Source organism: Clytia hemisphaerica, unplaced genomic scaffold (assembly GCF_902728285.1).
Source record: "Clytia hemisphaerica strain Z4C2 unplaced genomic scaffold, Clytia hemisphaerica genome assembly, whole genome shotgun sequence".
NCBI lineage: Eukaryota > Metazoa > Cnidaria > Hydrozoa > Leptothecata > Clytiidae > Clytia > Clytia hemisphaerica.
Genome location: NW_027103834.1, coordinates 1,117,617 through 1,126,302, shown reverse-complemented (window position 1 = coordinate 1,126,302; position 8,686 = coordinate 1,117,617). Strand labels below are relative to the sequence as shown.

General features: G+C 36.1%; 1 protein-coding gene across 1 annotated transcript; it reads right to left on the bottom strand.

The window, feature by feature from the left end:
* Positions 1 to 866: 866 nt before the first annotated feature.
* On the bottom strand, positions 867 to 6,815 carry LOC136806992 (solute carrier family 22 member 15-like). The gene is made up of 7 exons (XM_067063569.1): positions 6,202 to 6,815; positions 5,252 to 5,679; positions 4,725 to 4,934; positions 3,333 to 3,467; positions 3,065 to 3,162; positions 2,561 to 2,660; positions 867 to 1,221 (listed from the first exon to the last, which is right to left on the bottom strand). The coding sequence occupies exons 1-7, from the start codon at positions 6,655 to 6,657 to the stop codon at positions 1,014 to 1,016; spliced, it is 1,635 nt and encodes a 544-aa protein (XP_066919670.1). The 5' UTR covers positions 6,658 to 6,815; the 3' UTR covers positions 867 to 1,013.
* Between the last annotated feature and the right edge of the window lie 1,871 nt (positions 6,816 to 8,686).

Genomic DNA, 8,686 nt, shown 5'->3' with positions numbered 1-8,686 from the left:
GTTCATTTATAATGAATGACAATGAAATTGGTTTGTCCTAATTTCGGACAAGATTCCATGTCATCTTACAGGATTGGCTAACCCCTTATCTTGATCTAACAGAAGAGAAAGTTGCAGCAACAGGAGATATGTATGTAATGTTAGTCCAATTCTAAATTTGGAAAATATTCTTATCGCTAATGGAAATCTAGGGAATTTTCTTACATCAATTACTGCTATTATTCTGAGAAGCATTTTTTTAGATGGAAGAAAAAAGCCAACATCAGCATTCGAAATTCCATGGTATAAAAGCACTATCTAGGAGATAAAAACCAGGCTCAAGGAAAATTAGCGTAATACCCTTCCCTGGTTTCCACATACACCTTGATAGAATTCCATGCATTTCCTTGTCCCAAGTTTTAATCTAATCTAATAATGTAAAACATATATAAATTTTAATGAACATGAATTTCTTAGAGTGGTAAAAAAAGTGTGTCATATTTGTCTCGAAAAGAATGCATGGAATTAAAGGCATTTTTGCACATCTATTTTCGAAACAAAATTTTCTTAACAAGACACAAAAAGATGACACGTCATTTTCATGGAAAATCAATTCTTTTTTCATTGGTAAAAAAAAGTGAATTTACAAACTAAAAACTGTACAAAATGGAATTTACAAAATAGGGGGTAATTAAAAAAGTATGAATTGTGTGTTAAAAAAATGGAAATACTGACCACCCCCCACCATACGTACCCCCGAGCCTACCTAGTGAGCGTCCTCACACTAAATAATTTCTAGAAAAATATTTTGATTTTAGTACTTAAAATACCAATCTTTATAACACTCTTTCCAATTAATTATTTGGCCAACCTCTTCGAATATAAGGGGTTAATGCCAAAAAAATAAGATCTTCAGTTTTTTACAGCTCTTGAACTTTTTCAACCCTGAAACCTATTACAAGATCGACAATGCAGAGAAATATCAAACGAAATAAATTTTCCATTCTTCTTTTTTTTCGCAGATATCAAGTTTCTCAATCGTCATAGATATCCTCGAATTTCTCCCTCGTTGGTTTTCCCAGCGTTTCGGGAAGGAAGAGACACATGAAAAGCGCAACTATTGTTGATACACAGATTACGAAGAATGGTAAAATAGGATGGATCAAGTCCAGGTTGTTTGTAAAAGGTGACACAGCAGCTCCAAGTCGACTCGTCACGATGTTGAAGCTTAACCCTTGCGTCCTATAAGAGATTAGAAGAAAATTAGAATTCTAGATTACGAGAAAACTAAACCACCAAGGAAACAAAGTGTACCATTTTTCAAGTTTCCAGGCAGCCCAAAGAGAGACACACATAAACTGTCAGATTCTAACCCAAGGGGAATGACAAAAAAAGAAGCAAAAAGTTCCCGACAGACTAAGAAATTTTAAAATTAGAGGACCAGGAAATTTAATGGACGAAGGGGTGTCAACAGTTCATAATAAAATTATTTCCAACTCAGACGTTTACTAAGAAATATGCGAAAAGCGAACCGTGGTGCGGTGGTAGAGCATCCGGCTACGGTTCGCAAAGTTGTGGGATCAAACCCCAGTCGGGTCATGCCAAAGATCCTCAAAATGGAACATGATGCCTCTCTGCTTGATGCTCAGCAATTAGGAGAAGGATCGAGGCAACCTCGTCCCGTGTATCCCAGGCTTTATTTACGTTACTGATTGACGCGCTATCAGTAATCATCAAAAAGCTGATAATGCGCAGGGAACGAGGTTGGGATCGAGGGTAAGTGGAGAAATCCAGGGAGAGAGAGAGTGGCCCCCTTCCCTACCTTCGGGTAATAGCTATCGAAAGAGGAGCCTTTGCGTCGCCTCCGACTGCGGTCACAGACTCACTTATATACTAAGAAATAGATCGTCTCATAGAGCCGGGCATAATTAGAAAAACAGTGGAAAAAACACGGGAGTTGTCTGGAATAAATCAAATCTGAAAGGAGATGGCTTAGTGTCAAAATGATCTACATAAGCTGTTAGAACAGAAAATTTAATAACAATACTTAAATCATGTTAACTGTTGTCATTTTCACGAGACTTTGGTCGATTATATAACTAATTCATTTATGTTATGAAGGTATAGCCATAACCCGTAACAATAACAATGAAAACAGTTTTAAAAAGATAACTGGACTCCTCTTTAAAATTCTTGCACCCTCAAACTTTACAATTACTAAAAAAAGTTTGCTGCGAGGTGTTTTCCGTAAAAATCGAAGAAGGCGTGAAAATGGGAGAACCAGGGGCTAACTGCAGTCAAACAAATATTCCTACACGTTTTTTTACAAATAAATTATATAAGAACATAAGGCTTCAATTGCCAAAATATTAGTAAAAAGTTAATTACAATTCAAGGCTTTGCGGACTCCCGAATACCCGCGATTTCTTACGAAAAAGGGAAAATTTACTAAAAAACTTAGGAATATAAGAACATGTTAAGAACATTATTAGGCTTAAAACTGAAAAAGTTAAGAACATCGCGAGGCTTCAAAAGTTTATGTTCTTATAAAATAACGTGCATTTGAAAGAAGGACTTTTACCTAACGACGGTTGGGAAGATTTCAGCGGACCACATGTACGAAGACATGAAAGCTAACGAAATGCATGATTTACTCAACAAACCAAACACCAATTTGATTTCTGAAAAAAGGGGGAAAAGTTAACAAATATATACTAAATTTTCCTGCCCCAGTTAATCCCTATCTTAGGTAGAAAAATATTTGAGCACTGTAGTAGAAGTTAAAATTATTATATAACCGGCCCGCTACCATCTATGAGTAAGATCTTTTTAAAATCCACGTTAAAATTTTAATTACAAATTCCGCATATTTTGGTTTATTGTTTTCGATAGTTGAAATAAAAAAACGTTTTTAAAATTTGAATAAAGTTTGTATACACCTATCTACCCTCAGCGAAATACCGTGTGTCGAGAACAAATCGTCCTTGTAACTTCATAACAAGTCCCTAGAAAAAGCCGACCGCGCCGCTAAGGGTATAGGTGTATAGGATTTGGCACAAAATATACGGTTGTATATAGGTCCTACCTTCATGTTTTGTTTGCAAGTAAATGAGAATCATGATAACCAACGTGAATACTACAGTGAGGAAGAGCGATACCACAACTGTACGTTTGCGTCCGAAACTAAAAACAAAAAAGAAAGATTCTGTTAGGAATAGGCTTATCACCTTTTAAAGGGTGACCCTTTTTTAACGTTATCTTCGAAGCTTAAGAAGGACTAGCCCTAGCCAAACGGTCGAGAAATAAGTATCTAATCTAGAGCCAAATCATCAAAAATGCAAATTGAAGTATACCTTTGTAGACAAATAACGCAAGCAGCGTGCATCGGTAATTCCACAATCGATGCCAAAATGAAATTCAGATACATGTCACCTCCCAGATCTGCAAACGCCCATGACAATGTATAATATACCATTCCAAGACACCCCCTGAAACAAATGTAGAAGTTATTATAGTAATCGTCAGCCGTGCAAAATTACTCGAATCTGATTGGTTTAGAGGAGTGCAATTAATCGTTAATTGCACTATTACCACTTTTTGCACTCTTCGGCGGGGGGACACTTTTGTCCCCTTATTCTTTTTTGTCCCAAGTCCTGTGTCAGAGACTTTTTTTTACTATATAATAAAAAACAAAGACATTTTTTTTCTCCAATATAAAAAAGAACAAAGAAATTCGCTTTGTGTACATAAGTTGCATTGCAATTCGAATGTCAAAAATTTTCCCTTTTTCTAAAGAAACTATGATTTACTAATGATTATTTACTGACGATTACCTCGGAATCGTATGGTTTGTCGTGCAATTAACGATTAATCACTCGTAACAAAGGAGAAAATACCGTAATTTGCACTCGTCCTTCGGACTCGTGCAAATTACTATTTTCTCCTTTGTTACTCGTGATTAATCGTTAATTGCACTCCAAACCATACGATTACTAGTACAAATTGAAACATTTCACAAATATAATTCTTTAGGACCCGGGACGACAATTTCCGGAGTAACTCGAGAGAAGCGGCGTCAAAGTTACGTTTTCTAAATGTTGGCGTTCATTTTCTCGAGTTACGTTGAGATATCGACCATATATTCGCTTTAAAAGTCCTCCATATCGTTTTTCGAGAGCTTTCCAATGGTATAAGTATATAATTTGGACATGCACAAATCAATTCGAATGAAGGGGTAATTTCAAGAAGTATAACTTGGTAGTATAAGGTTAACGCCAAACATTTAGAAAACGTCACTTTGACGCCGTTTCTCTCGAGTTACGTTGAAAATTCGACCATATCCGCTTAAAATTCCTCTATGGTATTGTTTTTTCGAGAATATCCTAATGGTATAAGTGGTTTTAGAATTTAGCGACTTTTGAATTTTCGTCAAATTTCGGGTCCCAAGGATTTTCGCTTGTGACGTCTGTTTTAGCCCATAACAAATTTTTTGGACATTATTTGATTACCCACTCTCAAAACAGTTTTTGAAAAAATTCTTCTTTAGAATGAAAAAAATTCCCCCTGAAATTGCCCAAGTGTCCCGAGTCCTAAAGAATGAAACGTTTATAAGCATATGCGTGCTCAGTTTTTGCTACCAAAATAATGGCTCTCAATAGAATTTTAAGAATAATGCGAGCCTGATATTACTTGCTTATATAAAACATGTATGGCGAAAAGATATTGTAAAAAGACAAAACACGTACCAAATGTAGGCCTGTGATAATGTGATTTTCAGAACTTTTCTTGTATTGAAAAGATCAAGATATGAATATCCACTTTGATCTTCAACTTCTTGTTTCAAACAAACATTCTCAATTGTTCGTTTGTTATATTTTGCCACTTTGTGTAAAATCTTTTCTGCGTCCTCTGATCTTCCGTTGGCATTCAACCAGCGTACTGATTCAGGGAGAAACCTGGAAAACATTGCATTATTTTGAATAAGGAAGTTTCTAGAAACGTCTTTAGAGGAAGATGTCCAACCAAGAATCTCTATAGTATGAGACTTGAATGTCAAGGTGGAAATCATCCGAATCCTAAGAATGAGCTCGACAGATATTATGAGTTATTGTCAAATAGCATCTGCTATTTGGAGACAAAATTGATATTTTGTCAAAGCTCCCCTTCAATCAAAACTACTCCCATAAGACTCGTTATTTTCTCGTTATGGTATCTTTAAAGAAAAAAAAATAGCTAAAAAAGTAATTCATAGAGTTAGATAAGATTAACTTACATTCCCAATACCACCAAGACAAAGTAAGGAGCAGAAGCTGCAATACATAGGTTACGCCAATCATCTATAAGAAATGCTTTCAGTGCTAATACAGCTGTGGCGATACCCCATACAACGCCAGCTACGTTCGCTGCAAGCACTCGATAATTTGGACCAATGAGTTCCACGATCAATATATAAGAATTGATGGCAGGAGCAGCGTGAAAGAATCCCATAATGAACCGAACAGCCATTAGAACCCATATTGAAGAAATGAATCCGTGAAGAAATAAACAGAAGAGATCAAAAAATAAACAGGGTATCATGACTAATTTTCTACCATATTTATCCGAAAAAAATCCAAAGACGAAGCTTCCCAAAGCCCATCCAACAAACACAATGGATCCCAACATTGATAACATCCAGGATTTATCGCAAATCAAACCATACTATAAAAGAATAAGAAAAGTGGTAGGTGTTATTGTTTGAGTTCTTAGATAAAGTAAACGTATCACCAGGGAGGATTTTAATTTTCTACCAAGGGATTTTTTCACAATAATTCTTGACAGTAAAGGCTATGGGATACCAGAATTTTTTTTCGCGTTGGTGCAATGCAACATGCTCCATCCCACCAACCTGAAACGCTTTCTCGTGTCTCAACCCCATTTTTCTTTTGATAACATAAATGCTTCTCTCACTTTTGTCCAAGGGACAAAATCAGCGTGTCTTTTGGGTATTTCCCTCACTTTTTGTCCCATGAAACAAAAAAGAAACCATGAGACACGCACTTTTTTTCTTGTGTTGGTGGGATAGAGCATGTTGCATTGCACCAACGCGAAAAAACTTCTCGTGGCTACTTTTTTCAAAAAAATGAGATTCTGTCTGATCTGTCTTTTGTCCTCCCTATTTTAGTTAATCATGATGTATGGATATTGTAAAGGCAATCAAATGAAACTAAACAATTTGTTTACCTCTGTGACAACTGTGGTTTTCTCATGATCGTACCGCCATTGAGACTCATTAAGAAAACATCTGGAATTATCTTCCCTATAATGAGCTGTTCCATTCTCCGTGTCGATCCAATGTGGGTCAAAACCAATGAAATAGAAGATGAAGGGTGTATATGCTAACGTGAACGTCACTAACATCATTCCCAACACTATTGCGAATTGTGAAAGACCACATTCTTTAGTTCGTATTAAAAATTCATCTATATCAATTATTTCTATCTCTTTACTATCGGACGCTATCTGATTTTCGGACAAATTTGTGCCGTGTTCGTCTTTTTCATTTTCATGCGTATTGTCTTGTTCATGTTGTAATATCTCTTTTTCAATTGGGGTGTTTTCCGGTGAAACATGTTGTTGTTGGTCTAAAGCAGACTCGCTCCCAGTCTTTAGTTCTTCATGTTCAGTAGAGGTATTCATCTTCAAAAATTGAAAAACCAATCCACAAAACTACGATACAACATCGCAACACAATCGCTGACGCTTTTAGATGGCCGGGGCTAAAGTTATGCAATTTTCTTCTGATAATTGATTCCAAAAACCCTTTGAAAACAACTTTATCCCAAAAGAATCTAGGCAATGTGCGAAGTTTTACTCTCATTCAGAATAATTGACGGAAATTATACAGAAAAGATTTTCTTGTTGCCATAGCAACTATTACTCTTCTGTTAAAATAATCAGTAAATCAGCCAGTATCTCAAAAAGTTTATACATTTCTCAAATCTTTTGAATCCCGCTGTATTTTTTATATAAACAACAAATCAACAATAGGGAGTAGTGAATCAGTCAAAAAATGTCCACTGATACACAAGGACCCCAGTAGGGCAGAAGTGTTAGAGAGTCTAAATGAATATTGCTTGAATTGTTGTGTTTTATTTTGGGCCAATGTCTTTTCGTCTTTTCGAGTACCCACTAGTTGCTGATCGAATATTAGAGTCTTTTTCTTTCAGACAAAATATTACCATAAAACCTTTTTTCAACTTTTCAATCGGGAAGAAATTGGCAGTAGGCCCTACCAAAGAAACAAGGTAGGATCCCGAGATAAAAAAAAATTTTCAGGAGAGGTTTCTCACTTTCTCAATTGAAAACATATTAAGAACAGGATGGCAGGATGGAAGGAGTGTGACGTTTTCTGTAGAAAAAAGATAGGCCGCTTGAATTCACAATCGGGATTCTATTCAGGGCGTGTTTAACTAGAACAAAAGTTACCAGGTAGCCATAGCAATCATCCCAGATCTTGATGAAAGTCGAATCAGTTAGAAGTTGCAAACGTAGAAAAGTAGATTTGAGAGTCAGTCAAAGTTTCCGGAGGAATGATTAAAAAATAGAAATGTTTATTGTTTAATATGAGGACATCTTTGATTCTATGAATAGTAATGTCATCACAGGTTGAATTTCAGAGAAAGCCAAACTGAGATAATCACGGTATATTTTGGATTGAAAAAAAGCGACAAAGGGATAAAGACAACGGGGTTTAGGTTTGTCAAAATCATGAACACAATCTAAACCACAATGGGAAGCAGAATAGAGAAAACTGAAAAGAAAAAGAGTTGACGCCTTACTGAGCTTTCGACCAAATATTTTTTTCGTTAGCATCAACCACAATACTGAAAACAAAATTGAAATTTTCTCATTTTCCGTGGTGACCGCCTTTCCTAAATTTGATGAATCCTTAATTTCAAATTATTTTCCAACTATGCAAATTTTACAAGAATAGATGAACCTTCCGATGAACAGGCCCTATCTAGGACTGCATTCACAATCCTAGGATAGGGAAATCAATGCGCTCACTTGACTCTGCCAACTCGTGCTCGCAACACATCAAGTTGCTGGTGCATAGTAACGCTTATGCACGCTTGTTTCTATCAAGTTGATAATTTTTAGACGTTTTTGACACGAAGTAAAAAAAGGTAAAAGATATGACCATAACATTCTACTTATAGATAAAGGAATTCTCAGTTTGTTTAAAAAAAATATAATTAAATAGTTGAAAATTCTAATTAAAAACAGTCTGAATAAGTCCGAATTCCTGGACCCAATAAAAATCACATGATAAAGATAACACAGTCCTGACGCTAGTCAATACATTCAATCCATAAAAAGGAGGTTTCTCAAAGGTTTCTTATCATACAGTATCTTCATCATAATCCGATTGAGGGATTTGACGCAGCGATTGTATCTCTTCATAAGATGAAATCTCGAACGCTTTTTTATGTCTTGATGCCATCCACTCTTGACGTTTTACTAAAGATGATTTCCTTTCTGCCCCAGAAGATGGAGGGGCGTTTTGAACGTAAACTTGAATATCAGGGCGTGATAAAGGGCGGATATCAATGAGCGAGCGATCGAAACTTTGCGGGGGTGTTGCATACGGTGTTCCGTAGCCGTGTTCCATGCTTCGTGAAAATAACCCACTTGTACTTCCGCCCAGTTTACCATTGCTTTGTTT

Excerpts from the sequence above, each read along its gene's own strand:
- LOC136806992 (XM_067063569.1), bottom strand. The coding sequence starts at position 6,657 with ATGAATACCTCTACTGAACATGAAGAACTAAAGACTGGGAGCGAGTCT. Across the intron at positions 5,680-6,201 it reads AAACCACAGTTGTCACAGAG|TATGGTTTGATTTGCGATAA; the intron begins GTAAACAAATTG and ends ATTCTTTTATAG. Across the intron at positions 2,661-3,064 it reads CTTGCAAACAAAACATGAAG|AAATCAAATTGGTGTTTGGT; the intron begins GTAGGACCTATA and ends CCCTTTTTTCAG.